Source organism: Gastrolobium bilobum, unplaced genomic scaffold (assembly GCF_033153095.1).
Source record: "Gastrolobium bilobum isolate Gb01-03AN ecotype WA unplaced genomic scaffold, APGP_CSIRO_Gbil_v1 utg10441, whole genome shotgun sequence".
Taxonomy (NCBI): domain Eukaryota; kingdom Viridiplantae; phylum Streptophyta; class Magnoliopsida; order Fabales; family Fabaceae; genus Gastrolobium; species Gastrolobium bilobum.
Genome location: NW_026897207.1, coordinates 126,718 through 144,530, shown reverse-complemented (window position 1 = coordinate 144,530; position 17,813 = coordinate 126,718). Strand labels below are relative to the sequence as shown.

At 37.3% G+C, this 17,813-nt stretch overlaps 1 protein-coding gene across 2 annotated transcripts; it reads left to right on the top strand.

Annotated features, from left to right (window-relative positions):
* The first annotated feature begins 3,394 nt into the window (after positions 1 to 3,394).
* On the top strand, positions 3,395 to 6,103 carry LOC133304909 (AAA-ATPase At3g50940-like). Of its 2 annotated transcripts, XM_061504998.1 has the most exons (3): positions 3,395 to 4,505; positions 5,510 to 5,861; positions 5,904 to 6,103. In XM_061504998.1, the coding sequence occupies exons 1-3, from the start codon at positions 3,483 to 3,485 to the stop codon at positions 5,984 to 5,986; spliced, it is 1,458 nt and encodes a 485-aa protein (XP_061360982.1). In that variant the 5' UTR covers positions 3,395 to 3,482; the 3' UTR covers positions 5,987 to 6,103. The 2 variants fall into 2 exon arrangements, with proteins under 2 accessions (XP_061360982.1, XP_061360981.1); XM_061504997.1 differs by having other exon boundaries at positions 5,510 to 6,103.
* Positions 6,104 to 17,813: the final 11,710 nt, after the last annotated feature.

Below are 17,813 nucleotides of genomic sequence, written 5' to 3'. Positions count from 1 at the left end.
GAAGAAGGGAGTAGATTTTGAGGAGATTTTTCTCCTGTGGTGAAAATGACCTCGGTCCGAACCGTGTTAGCCATGGCGGCCTCGATGGACCTCGAGGTAGAACAAACGGATGTGAAGACGACATTTCTTCACTGTGATTTGGAAGAAGAGATATATATAGTGAAACCTGAAGGGTTCCGAGCTCCAAACCAAGAAGACTTGGTATGTCGGTTGAAGAAGAGTCTCTATGGCTTGAAGCAAGCACCTCGGTAGTGGTATAAGAAGTTTGATTCATTTATGACTGATCACAAGTTTGAGAAGACAGACACCGACCACTGCGTATCTGTGAAGAGGTATGAGGCCAGAGATTTTTTGATTTTGTTGTTATATGTTAACGACATGCTTATTGTAGGGAAAGACAGATCGAGGATAACCGCCCTGAAGAAGGCGTTGAGCTCTTCTTTCGCAATGAAGGACCTCGGCCCTGCAAAGTAGATACTCGAAATCAAGATTATCCGAGATAGACAAAAGAAGCTACTGTGGTTGAGTCAAGAGAAATATATTGAGAAGATTCTAAAGAGATTCAGCATGGACAAAGCCAAAAAAGTGAGAACCCTCTAGCCGGACACATAACGCTGGACCAGAAGCAATGTCTGAGATCTGATGAAGACAAAGATGAGATGCTAAAGATCCTGTACAAATTTGTTGTCGGAAGCTTGATGTACGCAATGGTTTGCACTAGACCGGGCTTGGCATATGTTATTGGAATGGTGAGCCGGTATCTGTCGAATCCCGGCAAAGAGCACTGGGAAGCAGTGAAGTGAATCTTCAAGTACTTCCGAGGTAAGACCAAATTATGTCTCCGATTTGGATAAGGCAAAGCCGAGTTGGCTACTCAGATTCTGATTTAGGGGGAAATTCTGACTCGAGGAAGTCGACGACGGGATACGTGATGAGATTTGTCGGAGGAGCCGTCTCTTGGCAATTAAGACTTCAAAAGTGTGTTGCACTATCGACGACTGAGGCCGAGTACATTGCCGCGACTGAGGCAAGCAAAGAGATGTTGTGGATGAAGAAGTTCCTCATGGAACTCGACCATGATCAAGACAAGTACGAGCTGGGTTGTCACAATCAAAGCGCAATCTATCTTGCGAAAAATTCGACCTATCACTCCCGCACTAAGTACATTGATGTGAGGTATCACTGGATCCGGGATGTGGTGGAAGGTGGAGAGCTCGAACTCGTCAAAGTGTACACTGACCAAAATTGGTCCGACATGATGACGAAGCTGATTCCAACTAGAAAATTTGAAGACTGCTGTGAAGAAGCCCGGTTGTTGCTGAAGCCGACGCATTGAAGTCGGAGGGGGAGATTTGTCGGGCTTCCTCCTTCAATGCTAAGCTCAAGCCCATTGAGGGGTTTCCTAAAAATCCTAAACCCTAGATCTCACCTTCTCTATATATTCATTAGTTGTGGGTGGAGGTTAGGTTAGAGAAGAGATTTGAGAGAAAATTATTTGAGAGATTTGTGAGCAAAGCTTTAAGCTTTGTATTTGAGAGATCTCTAGAGAAAGTTTGAGTGAAACATCTCTAGGGTAGTTTGATTATCACCATTGTTGGAGAGGTTGAGTTAACCACCACATTGGTGTATTTTGATTCTTTGTATCCATTATTTTCATAGTGGACGTTTGATCTGGACTAGGTCCCGTGGGTTTTTTTATTTCTTCATTGAAGAAGGTTTTTTCACGTTAAAATTGTTTGTGTTCTACTTCTCTCCCTCTCATGTTTGTGTTTTTCGTTTTTTCGCTGCGCTGCCCGACCTGGTGAAGTTCAGGCCGAGGTAATATTGTCGAGATCCGAGATCCAGGATCTTGTTGACTGACTTTCGCAAAAAGGCTGTTTAGCCGACTTGAGGGAACCGAGTTCCCAACAGATGACATGTCTGAGACATCGGTGCTGACGTGGACAACGTCATAGTTGAAGTCAGGTCTGTTTTTAGGCTCGGGCCCGTTAAGTGGTTGATCCATCAGGACGAGATGGGCAAGTGACAGCAAAGGCGGTGGCAACGCAAGGGGGGGTTGTTGGTTGCTATTGCTCCTTGTGTTCACCATATTAGTAATGTAGGTAGAAATTTACCTTTCCCCACAGATGGCGCCAATGTTCTATCTAGCGAATAGAGATGTCTAGTCGAAGATTAATGAGTTTATCTTGGATCTAGGGCTCTCATGTATCTACGAACGAGTTATCTTTAAGGGTGACAGATCTTTGTGCACAAACAATAGCGAAGTAACCAAATGAGTGTTGTGTGTGTACAATGACATGATATATTGAGAGAGGTAAGTGTTATACCTCTAGGCTTTATCTATTATTTATAGAGTTTACCTGTGGGTAGTGAAATTATGAACCTTTGGTGACTTTTTTGGGCCCAATGCTTGGTCTATTGCTATAATACTAGAATTAGTATCATTTAGGGATTTTTTTTTCCTTTATTTCCCTTAGTTTCTTTTTTCGGTGCTTTTCTTGGACCTTCTAGAATATGAGCCTCTAAGATGGGCCCTAGAGAAAATAAAATAAAATAAATCTCACTCATTTTTTATGTGTGTATGAAATAATTTTATCTAATGTAATATAAGAAACAATATTTTCTATATTTTTGTTTTTCGAAAAAATAAACTGTATTATTTAATACATACACGTGGCTAGAAGGCTGAGTAGGCTAGAAATTTCCAAATTTTGTTTTGAGTAAATATCCTTTTTGGTCCTCAGAAAATTTCACGAGACCCGTTTTAGTCCCTAGCAAATAAAAAGGCCAATCGTGGTCCCTAAAAAATTTAAATTGGACCCAATTTAGTCTTTTTGAGGACTAATATGGCTCTTTTTTGAATTTGTGAGGACCACGATTTCAACTAAATAGGTCCTTTTGAATTTTTGAGGAACCACGATGGACCTTTTTATTTTCTAGGGACCAAAACAGGTCTCGTGAAATTTTTTGATGACCAAAAAGAATATTTACTCTTTTATTTTTTTTTGTCCAACGTGACGAGTCCAATCAATAGAAATAGTCAATCAACTTTTGCCGAGTCAGTTAACCTTGGCCTTCACTCAGACGTTGGCCTTGGGTGCTAAGGAGTCGACCATTAAGTCTACGGAGAAATTAATAGAAAAACGAATATTTAAGGAGATGCAACTTACCTTTAGACTAACTCTCTCTTTTTTTAGAAAAAGAAAGAAAAAAATATTATACTATTTTTTTTTAAACATATAGACTGAACGACAAAAAATAAAATTAAATAAAAAAAGTTACAGATTCGGTGCCGTGATGAGCAAGTCTATCCGGTCAACATACAGTAGGTAAGAAGAAGTCCTTTTCAGTTGTTCCCATTTGAAAGTTCCATTCCCAAATAACAATCACCATCACACCAATCTAGTAATATTTAATAACCAGAAACACCACACGAAATTCATCAACAACTTTCTCAAACAACCCATTAACAAAAACACAAAATGTCCTTTTTTTCCTCCTCCTCCGCAGACTCCCACCTGGCCACCGCGAAGACTGTCCTCACGACGGCCGCCTCGGTGGCCGCCACCGCAATGCTTGTCCGGTCGGTGGCCAACGAGTTCCTCCCAGGAGAACTCCGCGACTACATCCTCGGCGGAATCCGAAGCATATTCTCACGCTTCTCCTCAGAACTAACAATAGTCATCGACGAGTTCGAAGGCCTAGTCAACAACCAAATCTACGAATCCGCAGAGACATACCTCGGCACCAAAATCTCACCCTCAACACAAAGACTCAAAGTAAGCAAACCCGACGCCGAGAAAGCCTTCTCCGTCACAGTGGAACGCGACCAAACCATAACCGACGTCTTTAACGGCGTCAAACTTAACTGGGTCCTAATCTGCCATCACGTCGAAACCACAAACTTCCACAACCCAAGGGACCTAAACTCCACCTTAAAATCAGAGGTTCGTTCTATGGAACTCACGTTTCACAAGAAGCACAAGGACATGGTTCTCAACACTTACCTTCCCTTCATCCTCAAAGAGGCAAAGTCGTTGAAGCAAGAGGCCAAGGCGCTGAGGATCTTCACGTTGGACCAACAAAACATGTATGGGAACTACAGCGAGGCGTGGCTTGGAATCAACCTTGACCACCCTTCCACGTTTGACACGCTGGCACTTGATAGTGAGACCAAGGAGTTTGTAATGGAGGACCTGAAGAGGTTCGTGAAGAGGAAAGAGTATTATAGGAAGGTTGGTAAAGCGTGGAAAAGAGGGTACTTGTTGTATGGCCCACCTGGTACTGGAAAATCAAGCTTGATTGCTGCTATGGCTAATTACTTGCATTTTGATATCTATGATTTGGAGCTCACAGAGTTAAACTATAACTCGGAGCTTAGGCGCTTGCTCATATCTACGCCTAATAGGTCCATTGTTGTGGTGGAGGATATTGATTGCACCATTCAGTCACAGGATCGCTTGGCGGAATCGGGAGAAACTTCCGGAAATCACGAAAGACAACAGGTAACACTTTACTTTCCTCTTTTTTTTTCCAGTGTTTGTGTTGTGACAATTGTGTATTATTGGAAAGTTCATTCTAAATGGATAATATGACTATTTTCTTTCTTTACAATGTAGTATAACAGAATAGAAATTTCAATACTAGAAATTAACCAGTGGAGTGAGGATCTAATTAATATCTTTTTTAATCTTAAAAATAATAAATAATTTAAAACAATCTTTGAGAAAATTCTGAGGAAGTAATTGTTTCGATAATTGTTAAATCATTGAGAAAAACTTGACTTTTTTAGGGAATTGGATCCCGTGCAGATCAACTACTCCGTATGAATCGAAACCTTATTAGTGTAGTTAGAGATTAACGGGATTTGTTAAATTTTTAATATTTTAATTTTCATATTGAATAATATATTCATATATTATTATTTGTAAGCATTAGGCGGCTTATTCTCACAAGCCGCGTGGGATCCAGCACTAAAAAAATGAAAGGAGAAATATTTAATACTTCATGTGAAAACATAAAGGAAATATAATAAAGCTTTAATATTTATGTAGTAAACGTAAGTTGAAAAATTAAAAAATTATAATGAAAAAGATTATTATAACCTTGAAAGAAATATAATTACAAAAATACCTTGATTTCCGCCTTAAAACGATGTCGTTTTGAGTTCAACGTAAATAAATTATTTACATTGACCATAAAAAAAAATCCATATAATAAGTTAGGTTTAAAGTTTCTAAAGAACTTATTTTAAATAATTTTATCTAATGTTCATCAAAATATACAAAGTGTGTGAGATTCATATTTTTTTCTTTCACTTTTCTTCACATGGGTTCATATGAACCCTACACATTTTTTTATATGTAAAATAACTTTACAAATTTTAAACCCAATAATTTATCCACTCTCTAACTTTACCAAATATATTTCGGCAGTCATTGTTGACTTGAATTTTTTTTTTTTAACATATACATTGTTTTTACCCTAATAATTTGTGCTACACCTACAGGTCACTTTGTCAGGGTTGTTGAATTTCATTGACGGGTTATGGTCAAGTTGTGGGGATGAGAGGATTATAGTGTTCACAACAAACCATAAAGACAAGCTTGACCCAGCGTTGCTTCGCCCTGGTCGGATGGATGTTCATATCCACATGTCATATTGCACTCCCTGTGGTTTTAGGCAGCTAGCAGCCATTTACCTCGGAATTAAAGAACACTTACTCTTCGGAGAAATTGAGGAGGCGATTCAAGAAACACAGGTGACTCCAGCGGAAGTGGCGGAGCAGCTTCTGAAGAGCAGCGACAATATTGAAACTACGCTTAAAGGGCTTCTAGATTTTCTTAGAAAGAAGAAAGAAAGTCAGGAACTTGAGGCTAATAAGGCAGAACAGGAGGCCAAAGATAAGGAGGAACAACAGAGGAAGCAGAAAGAGGATGGTGATAAAAAAGATGATAATGACGAAAAGAAAATTGTAATTGAGTAACACTAGCTGAAATTAGAGAGTACGGGAATATAGATTGGAGTGTAAAAGAAGTAACAATAATTTTCTAAACAATAAAAATATCAGGTGTTGTATACTTCTATTTACAAAAAGATGGTGTTATTAGCGATTTTTTTTAAAAAATAAAATAAATATAAAAAGCTATTTTACGAGTAGATATATAATTTAAGTATTATTTTTGTGCTTCTAACCTTTTTATGTTATAGAAATTAAGTTTTTTTTTTCTTTCCCTTTTTATGTTTTATCCCTATCTTAAAAAGCCACTCAGTAACACAACTGTAAAAAGTTTTATTTATTTTTTCAAAATTAATGGAAATATAAAATTAGATTTGTATTTAATTTAAAGAAATTCTTTTTTTAAGTTCTCTAATAGTGTTTCTACAACCTCAACCTTGTTTTCCTTCCTGAAATTAATGAACAGTACATGGTCAAAATAGTTGCATAAAAACTCATCCCGTAATATATTTTTTTTGGAGATTTTAAAAAAAAAATTTATGGTCGAATTCATTCTTAAGAATTTTTAAGAAATTAAGAAAAAAAAAAGGCAGTCAACCTTGGCTGGCCACCACTCAAGAGACCGGTCGAAGTTTTTTTTAAAACTATAATTTACAAATTCAGTTTATATTTAATATGTTAAAGTATGTTCCCAAAAATTAACGTCATATACAATCTCAAATGATTACATGATTTCTTTTATAATGACATGTTATGTCACGGTTAATAGTTAATAGTTGGAGTCTTTGTTACTGACTCAAATAGTATTATTAGGAAGTTTAACAAACAATAGAGAAAGTTGGGTGTTTACTGGAACAGTGACTTGTCACTGTTCATCGTAAAATTTATCAGAATGTCACGCGCACAGTAAAAATTCCTAAACTGCCACGCAGGCTAATTCGCTACACAGTGTAGCGAATTAGGGTTGCTGAGTGTCACCTCCTCACTGGTCCACGTATTTCGCTACACAGTGTAGCGAAATACGTGGTCAAAAGGTCAGCCTGGTCAGTCACCTTTTGGACACGTGTCACATCCCTGTTGGACACCTAATTCGCTACCCTGTGTAGAGAATTATGTATCAGAAGGGTCAGATCATGTTAACTCAAAGTCAGGCCACGTGTCAGTTCCTCACATAATTCGCTGTACTACATAGCAAATTATGTGGCTATTTTTGGTATGACTCATAGCGAAATATGCAAAATCTGCCAAGTGTCATCTCCCCACTAATTCGCTAGGAGGCATAGCGAATTATGATCATTAATTTGCTACCCCCCATAGCGAATTACGAGCTATAAATTAGTCAATTTCGGGTGTGAACCACCACTACGAAAATTTTCCTTTTATGTTAAGGTTTACTACTTTTGTGTTGTTGTTGAATCTTAGTTTTTTTTCTATTTTTGTAGGATGAGTGAGGGTAGAAATGATTTAATAGCAACTGTTTATCATAATAGAAGAAAATACTTTGGTCCAAACGGGCAAGTGTTTGAAGGTGATGCAAAAATGTTTCGCATGAGCCCAAGATGCAATCTTCACGAGCTGAAGAAGTTAATATACAAGAAGTTGAGATTACAACGTGGTCAAACTCTTGCTCGGTTGACCGCTAGATGTGCCTCGGGTAACCCCGTGCAATGGGTTGGTGTGGAAATTGTCGACGATGAAGATGTAACGTTAGTAGTAGATGCAAGCACTTCTAAACACGGCGAGTCAAGATTTATTGAATTGTATGCAGAAGTCAACTACGGTGGACAATCCAGCAGTCAACCGAGCAATCCATGCACTGACATCATCGACATAAACATGGTGCCAGTGGTTAATCTGGAAGTTGAGGTCGCATCCCCAACGCTTGCACCACCAACTCAAGAAATTTTTTATGAAACGGTTCCAGCCAACGATATGTACGATCCATCTTGGCGTACGGATAGTTTCGAGGAAGAGCGTGATAAAGGTCTTGTTCCAGATAGCGAGTCATCGGATATGGATGTCGATGGTGACTTTGATTATTGTCCGCCTACTGCAGTTGAACAACCAATTCCATCGCCAGGCATTGTCGGAATGCAATATCCTCCTGTTGCAGGTACGTAAGGATTAATGCTTTATTGTCCGCGCGATCAGCTTGTAGTACAAACATGAATTAACTTGTTAGTGACTGTGAAACAAGATTATAAAACAACAGCAGTCAATAGTATTACAACATACCACGTGCATCGCAATCGCAGCCCTGCGGGTCATCCATCGACGGGTCACTCTATGAAACCACCCCATATACTCACTGTTAACAGATAGGTGGCCCTGATCATTATGCGCAAGAGGCAAAAGCTCCTATAGTACCAGAGAATCCCTATCCTCCCACTGAGCGATAAAGAAACCATGTAGCTCCCTCTAATCTACGTCTGTCTTACCAGTAATGCTAATCGTCAACAAGTCAAGACAACTTATCAGAGCATGTGGAGCAGGCTGCTGAAATCCAAACTGCCGTAGAACTCAATCGGGCTGCTGATAGACAACGACCTGGTAACAAATAAGTGGACAAACAGATATCCATCTGCGGGCGGTGTCAGAAGGTAGTGGATTACCTTCGAAACCCAGGTACAATCTCCAACAAAACTCACGTCGGCGCATAATGTCTAGACGATGTCGGTACCTGCGAATGTGTGTGCACACAGTCTGCCGCACATCATAATTATTAAACCTGCAACAAATAGTCCACATGTATTACCATACAATAACCGCAAAAATATTAACACCTTGCAATTTGAATAATTTACATAAACAACAGTGCAATTACCTAAGTCCATAAGCAGCATGTACATCAGTGACTTCGGGTACTCCAGGAGAGATAGGCGGGAATCTGGTCCACGCCCATAATTGCAATAAGAGTGCACAACCACCCATTTCAGAACGTCTCCTATCAGTCACTTTGCACAATTCCTTATATAAGACGGCGAGAACTGCAGAGCCCCAACTATAGGTTTCACACCGCTGAAAATTATCCGAATATGTTAAATATATCGCAGGAACGAAGCTGGAAGCAGTGTCCACAAACAGTGTCCCCCCGAGTATGCGCAAAATTAGTGCGCGAGTATATCTCATACGGTCAACCTCAGTGTTTGCGTGGCCTGCATAATCCCGAAACTTATGCCGTAGGAAGTGGAAACCCAACAAACCTCCAAACAAATCCCTACCAGCCTGTGGATTTACGCCTAAGTAGTCATTGACCAACTGCGTAAATGGATGTCGTCTGTGGCGCCCGGACACAACCTCACCATCAGTGGGCAATCCTAGTAGATGATGCACATCCTCCAGGGTAATGGTGACCTCGCCCATCCTCATATGAAAAGTCCGTGTCTCTGGGCGCCATCGCTCGACAAGCGCAGACACAAGCGCATGGTCTATCTGAAATCATAAAAATCTATGTGGTCAATCAGTAATAAATATATTATTATCACAATGCCATATTCCAAATTCAGGATATAGTGATACAATAAAAAATTACTAAGCTCATGGTTGCGCAGGCGCGCAATATGGTAGAAGCCAGCCTGCCTCAGCCATGGCTCAATCTCTTCAGGAATGGCACGGTGATCATGTGTCGCAGCATGTCGCACATTAATCACACGATCCGGGACATTCGGATCCTCACAGGTGTTCCACACATGTGTGGATATATGTTTCTCCTGTAAGGTTAGGAGAGTCTTGTCTGAAGGCCCAGGGGTCAATCACACTGCGTGGAGACCTAGGACGAGGTGCCTCATCATGCTCCATATCTATATAAATTAATACAAAAAAATTAAATTAATATTCATCAACAAAGAATTCATAAATATTTAGCTAAATAAATTAAATTAATAAAAGCACAATTCAATAGGTTTTTCTCCATTTAAGTTTCTGCTTTAACTAAATTAAAATTAAATGCTAACCTATCGTGTCTAAGATCAACAGTAACTAACAATGAAATAAGTTTTAAAAGCATAAATAATAAATTAAATTAATAGATTCACCATAATTTCCAACCTAAGGTTTCAAAATTGTAAGAATTAAACAATATTTCTAAATTATTAACGTTTATAAATTAATTAAAAAATTTAATTATGTAGACCTAACCATTCATTTATGCGTAAAATAAATTAACACATTTATTAACCTAAGGGCTCAAATATCAACATTAAATAATATTAACACATTTTACTAGCCTAAGGTTTTAAAACCCTAAACCCTAAATCTAAATTTATAAATTATTAATGTTTATATATTAATTAAAAATTTTAATTATGTAGACCTAATCATTCGTTCATGCATAAAATAAATTCACATATTTATTAACCTAACGTTTCAAATACCAACATTAAATAATATTCACAAAATATTACAGCATAAATAAAAAATTATTTATATTAGCCTAAGCATTATAGCGTGGAATTAATTAACACATTTTACTAGCCTAAGGTATCAAAAACCAAAATTAAATAACATTACACATGTATTAAAGCTTAAATAATAAATTAAATAAATTATACCTAATCATTTATGCATGATTTAAAATTATCACATTTACTAGACTAAGGTTGGAAATATCAACATTAAATAATATACCACATTCACTAACCTAAAGTTTCACGTATCAACACTAAATACTATAACATATTTACTAACCTAAAGGTTCAAGTCTAAACACTAAATAATATAACATATTTACTAATCTATTGTTTCAAGTATAAATATAAGATAATATAACACATTTATAAAAACATAATTAATGAAACAAACATATTATAAAAGCAATAAAAAAAATTACTAACCTTGTAGAGAGAGAAAGCACTTAGAGAGAGAGGGAGTGAGGGAGAGGATGAGAGAAAATGGTGGGGGAGGGGTGGGGACCGTGGGGTATATATAGGAAAAAACTTGCACATAATTCGCTACCCAGGGTAGCGAATTTGTGCCAAGCTGCCACGTGTCTGACATGCGCAGTGCAGCAGGTGACCGTTGCCACGTATTTCGCTACATAGTGTAGCGAAATATGGGTATCTTATACATGTGGATTATTTGTTGCAGGTTTAACAGTTATGATGTGCGGCAGACTGTGTGCACACACATTCGCAGGTACTGATGTGCCTCTGGCAAGTGTGGTTTTTTCATGTTAAAATTGATAAGAATTGGGTCATAAGAGAGCAATTTAAATACATATTTGCTAATTATATTGATTCTTTCTATTCAATTATAGTTCTCACCTATTGGTTGTGTTTTTACAGGTAAAAGAAGTGAAAATTACAAAATTATAAAAAGCCTGTTGACACGATTCCACGAGGGTATTTTTGGAAGAAGAAAAAGAGTCTTATAAATAGGAGACTTTGCACAGAAATTAGGTTAAAAGGTGAAGAAATTCGAAATTTGAAAGAAAACAAGGAAATGATTTGGCGCTGATCGTGCGGGTGCCATGAATGCAGTCCTTGATTTGTGGAGTCACGGATTTGGCGCTGATCGTGCGGGCGTCATGAATGCAATCCTTGAATTGTGGAATTATGATCAAAATGAAAAATTAATGAAATTAAATTCAAAGATTATAACCTGATTGACCATTTGCCTATTTAAAGGGTGGTCCTCCACCATTCCAAGACATTGGAGACAATTCAGAATTTCATTCAGTCAGAGGAGGCCGACGGAGAGCTCTGAAGGATTCTTCCACAGTTCTTCTTCTTCATCTTTTTCTCTGTAATTTTATGCTTTCGAATATTGAATTATTTTTAGCCATGAGTATGCTTGGCTAGTTCTCTTTTATTGTAGTTAGGGTCACGAGCACTATGTGAACCCTTGTTACGATGGATTGATTTAATTTTATTCATTTGTATAATTATCTTTGTCTCTACCTTGTGCGTATTTCCTATTCTCTTTATTAGAACTGATCAATCTGATAGTTGGGAATAGTTTGAGGGTTAGAACCCTAGATAGGAATATTGGGGTTTTCATCTTGAAAGGGGGTAGGACAACAATTGGTATGCATGCTAGGAATAGATGTGTATTTAATTGCGGATGCTTAAATTATTGCGTTCATTGCTTAATACCATGAGGAACATTGCAAAGAATTGGGGTTCCAATTGGGGATTAAAGGGTTAACCTTGCAAGGAATTGAGGGTTAACTAATAAATATTTTTGGATAATAATTTATCCGAGTAATTATATGAATAAATACTGTGAATCAATCCAAAGTAAGAAGTGGGGATCATAAGGTGAGTGCGCTCTAGCTACAATATTTCTCATATTTTTATCCAAATCATTTTGCATCATTATCTTATTTTTAAAATACAAAAATACGTCTTTGTCTTTAATTTCTATTGTTCTTCAAATCACTTGGGTTTTATATCTTGAAAGGACGTTTATAAGATATTCGCTCACAATCCCTGTGGAGACGATAACTTACTTATCACTTTATTACTTGAACAATCGGTACACTTGCCGGATTGTATCAGGTACCGGCATTGTCTGGATGTTATGCACCGACGTGAGTTTTATTGGAGACCGTACCTGGGTTTCGACGGTAATCCACCACCTTCTGACACCGCCCGCAGATGGATATCTGTCTGTCCACTTATTTGTTACCAGGTCGTTGTCTATCAGCAGCCCGATCGAGTTCTACGGCAGTTTGGATTTCAGCAGCCTGTTCCACATGCTCCGATAAGTTGTCTTGATATAACAACCCTAAATATTGTATCATGATTAATGAAGAATTATGATAATTAATAAATGAGACATTTCAGATGAAATAGTTTATGATTAAGTAAATTAGAAGTATGGGTCCAATGGACCAAAGACATAAGCATTAGGGATCCAATGAATTCATGGATCAAAGTATAACCCAACAAAGGAAGTTTTAATTCCATTTAATGTGGACAAGTCCAAGTGATACAAAGAAAGCTCTATATGATAAAGTAAAGTCCAATAAGGTAAATGAAACCCAAATCAAGTTAAGGCCCAAAGTAAGGCCATGACATAATAAACCTAAAGAAGTACTATATGACTAGGAATTAAATTAGAATTCTTTCCCTACAAGCAAGAAGCCCACGGTTTTACTAGAGAAAACAAGCTCTAAGAAGTCAATTTAAAGTGTCATAAAATCATGGAAAAATAGGCACAAATTAGGTCAGGTTAATAGGTTAAAGGTCCATAATCTTAAGGAATAAATCATGGTCCAAAATTAAAGGAAATCTTTTCCTTCCAAGCATTTAAAATCCGCGGCCTAGGTGTAGGAAATGAATTTGATTTTATTTGATTTTCAAGCCATTAAATGCAAATCGAATTTCCTTAAGTCAAGCCAGTCAAATTCCTTTAAACAAGGAAGTTAGGATTATGATGATTAGTAGTCAATCACTTTCCCTAAATCAAGCAAATTGATGACAATATGTCAATCAATCAAATAATTTTGTTTCTTAAATCAAGGAAGCAACCTTTATGACGATTAGTCACACCTCATCAATCCCTTAAATCAAGGGAGCAACTTTTAATGACGATTAGTCACACATCATCAATTCCTTAAATCAAGCAATCACTAAATTTCCTTAATCAAGAAAATTGACATCATGTTCTTGTCCCTAAATTAAGAAATCTAACCTATGACAACAAATCACCACCTTACTCTCATTTAATGTGATCGAAACCTACCAGCAATCAAGTAATGGCAAGGCTTCTAGGTTGCCTATTTGAACAAGCTTTAGTCTCTCCTTTTTCCCTCTATAGCCGCGGCACTACCAAAGGAAAGAACAAAGAGTTTAGTTCATTTTGTGAAGTCCATGAATGCTTCGAAATGGTGAGTGTGTTAGTGAGAAATACCTAATTGTTCCAAGATCAAATACAAGCCTGGATCTTAGTCCTTCTTCCTAATAATTCCACCAAAGAACCCTTCATCTCTAAGCAAGAAAATCCCTCTTCTCCTCTCTTTAAGCTTGCGGCCTTGTATGTTCAAGGAGGAAGGAAGTTCATTCAAGAAGATTCAAAGTAGTCAAAGGTCAAGAAGTGTTTCCTTAAGTCGTTGATCATCATCAAAGGTAAGCCTATGAACCTTCTTGGTTAGGAATGACATGTAAAAGCATGAAAGTGATATCCTAAGTATATGATCCCTAGAAGGCCGAACCATGTATGATAATTATAAGCATGAGGAGATGTTTAAATGATATGAAAGATGATGAAATGATGATGTTAGATTAGCATGTTTAGTAGCCTAGGTTCTAAATCAATTTTGCATGATCATAACCTTAGTTGGCCGAATATAAGATGATGTTTTGAATGATGCTCTAGGATTTAAATATGATAAATTATCAATAATGTTAGAAGCATGTTTTAGAAGTAATCCCTTAGGTATTTTAGGGCAATAAGGTCGAATGGTATGTAGCTAAAAGAGGTTTTATTTGATTAATGTTGAAAGGATCTAACCATGTTAAGTTAATAATATAATTGAAAGCATGTTTTAAAAATTATATTCCTAGATGTTTATCTATGGTGGCCGAACCTATACATGCCTAGAATGAAATCTTTAATAATTCTATTAAGTGTTATGATGACCTAATAATGTCCTAAAACCTACACAAGTGGGTAAGTAAGCAAAACAACTCCTCTAGGTAATTAAACCTGCAAAGCCGAGACCTATACATGGATAAAACACAAATGTTGAATGTTATATAAGTTACTAAAAGATGATATGATGATGTTAGGGAGTCAAGGGAGCAAACAGGCAAGTAAAGAGATCAAAAGTTGAAAGTATACAAGTAAAGAACGACAAGCACTGTAAGTGTTTACAGTTGTTGAAGTAATCTCTCTATGTATGCCACCATTATGAAACTATGATAAGTTATGGTCTGACTGCAATATGTTTATAGTGCTTTACATTATGTGATTATGATATTTTTGAAACTTAAAACCATGCTATTAAATGTTGGCCTGTGCACTGATACTCCAGTTGCAACCTGACGAGGACTCTGGGTATCTCCGTAAGTCCGTAAAAGCCGGCAGGAATATGATGATGATGATGATGGCATGATATTTTTATATGATGATGTTAAATGTTCCATTTTGTATTGTTATTATAAACTGTTGCAGGAGTAAGCGTCATAGTTGGAGAATGCTCCAGCTGTGAACCTTACTGAGATTTTCCCCAAAATCTCACCCCCCTTGACCACCCATTTCAGGAAAAGATGAAAGAAAGTAATAAGAAAGTTATGTGGGAAAGAAAGGGTAAGAGACTGGTACGTAAAGAAGAAGAAACTCCACCTACCTGGGAAGAGAAACTAAAGGATCTAACAGATAGAGGCCTATGGACCGAGGCTATGAAATTATTAATAGAAGCTTTTCCACATTATGATTTCGATGAAGCACTAAGTACACAATGGCTAGAGGAACCACAACCACATTATGACTGGGCTTATGATGCGGCATAAATTATGTTTTTATTTATGATTAGTTAATCTTTTTGGGATTACATTGAATAATGTTTAGTGTTATTTATTTTGTATTGACGTTTTAACGCTTTTAATTTTATATGGAATAAGTATGGTTATGTGTTTCCATTTCGCACTCTGATATTTGCATTCGTAAAGTTTAAATTTAGACTTCCGCGCGTTGAATGCATGATGAAGGTGCACCCTATATGTATTTACATTTGGGGTGTTACACTTGACCTGTTGACGATTAGCATTACTGGTAAGACAGACGTAGATTCGAGGGAGAGACATAGATTCTTTCTCTGGTACTACAGGAGCTTTTGCCTCTTGCGCATAATGATCAAGGCCACCTATCTGTTAACAGTGAGTATATGGGGTGGTTTCATAGAGTGACCCGTCGATGGATGACCCGCAGGGCTGCGATTGCGACGCACGTGGTATGTTGTAATACTATTGACTGCTATGGTTTTATAATCTTGTTTCACAGTCACTAACAAGTTAATTCATGTTTGTACTACAGGCTGATCACGCAGACAATAAAGCATTAATCCTTACGTACCTGCAACAGGAGGATCTTGCATTCCGACAATGCCTGGCGATGGAATTGGTTGTTCAACTGCAGTAGGCGGACAATAATCAAAGTCACCATTGACATCCGTATCCGATGACTCGCTATCTGGAACAAGACCTTTATCACGCTCTTCCTCGGAACTATCCATACGCCAAGATGGATCGTATATGTCGTTGGCTGGAACCGCTTCATAAAAAATTTCTTGAGTTGGTGGTGCAAGCGTTGGGGACGCGACCTCAACTTCCAGATTAACCACTGGCACCATGTTTATGTCGATGATGTCAGTGCATGGATTGCTCGGCTGACTGCTGGATTATCCATCGTAGTTGACTTCTGCATACAATTCAATAAATCTTGACTCGCCATGTTCAGAAGTGCTTGCATCTACTACTAACGTTACATCTTCATCGTCGACAATTTCCACACCAACCCATTGCACGGGGTAACCCGAGGCACATCTAGCGGTCAACCGAGCAAGAGTTTGACCACATTGTAATCTCAACTTCTTGTATATTAACTTCTTCAGCTCGTGAAGATTGCATCTTGGGCTCATGCGAAACATTTTTGCATCACCTTCAAACACTTTTCCGTTTGGACCAAAGTATTTTCTTCCATTATGATAAACAGTTGCTATTAAATCATTCCTACCCTCACTCATCCTACAAAAATAGAAAAAAAACTAAGATTCAACAACAACACAAAAGTAGTAAACCTTAACATAAAAGGAAAATTTTCGTAGTGGTGGTTCACACCCAAAATGGACTAATTTATAGCTCGTAATTCGCTATGGGGGGTTAGCAAATTAATGATCATAATTCGCTATGCCCCCTAGCGAATTAGTGGGGAGATGACACTTGGCAGATATTACATATTTCGCTATGAGTCATACCAAAAATAGCCACATAATTCGCTATGTAGTACAGCGAATTATGTGGGGAAGTGACACGTGGCCTGACTTTGAGTTGTTATGATCTCTCTCTTCTGATACATAATTCGCTACACAAGGTAGTGAATTATGTGTCCAACAGGGATGTGACACGTGTCCAAAAGGGACTGACCAGGCTGCCCTTTTGACCACGTATTTCGCTACACTGTGTAGCGAAATACGTGGACCAGTGAGGAGGTGACACATCAACAGGTCTAATTCGCTACACTGTGTAGGGAATTAGTCTGCGTGGCAGTTTGGGAGTTTTTACTGTGCGCGTGGCATTCTGGTAAATTTTATGATGAACAGTGGCAAATTGGTCACTTCTCCGTTTTTACCTTAAGTAAATTGTTTATATAAGACGTAACTCGTGTAAAGTGAATGCAGAATATAATTAAGGGCTTGTTTATTGTTTTTTTTTTTTTTTGAAAATTAATTTGTAGAATAGTTTATAAAAACTGATTTTCAGAATAAAAGAAGAAAAAAATCTGCTTGGTAAACTTATTTTAATAAAGTTCTAAAAGTTAAAAAATAAAAATTTTACTAGATAATTTTGTTCTAAAAATATGTTTTCAAAATAAAAAAAAATTGTTTGATTAGTAATTTTTTTCTTGGTGACTTTCTTTAATCATATTTACAAAATTTATAAAAGTCTTTTTGAAGACCAAAATAAATCATATTATAAATTTTTTGGTTATTGTATTTTCAATTGCTAACAGTATCACATTCTTAGTTCTCCCTTAATTATATTATTAATGTGCATTACGTTGTTTTAGTTTGAGATGGTGAATGGAACAATTTTCTATTAAGCATGTTATGCATTTGACAACAAAACTAAGTTGACTAATTAGTCTCGTCCTATTGAAAATGAAATCATAATACTAAGATGGCGATGCGAAG

What these genes read in the sequence shown, in the direction of transcription:
- LOC133304909 (XM_061504997.1), top strand. Translation starts at nt 3,483, where the DNA reads ATGTCCTTTTTTTCCTCCTCCTCCGCAGACTCCCACCTGGCCACCGCG. An exon ending in GAAATCACGAAAGACAACAG is followed by an intron (nt 4,506 to 5,509) that starts GTAACACTTTAC and finishes CTACACCTACAG; the next exon opens with GTCACTTTGTCAGGGTTGTT.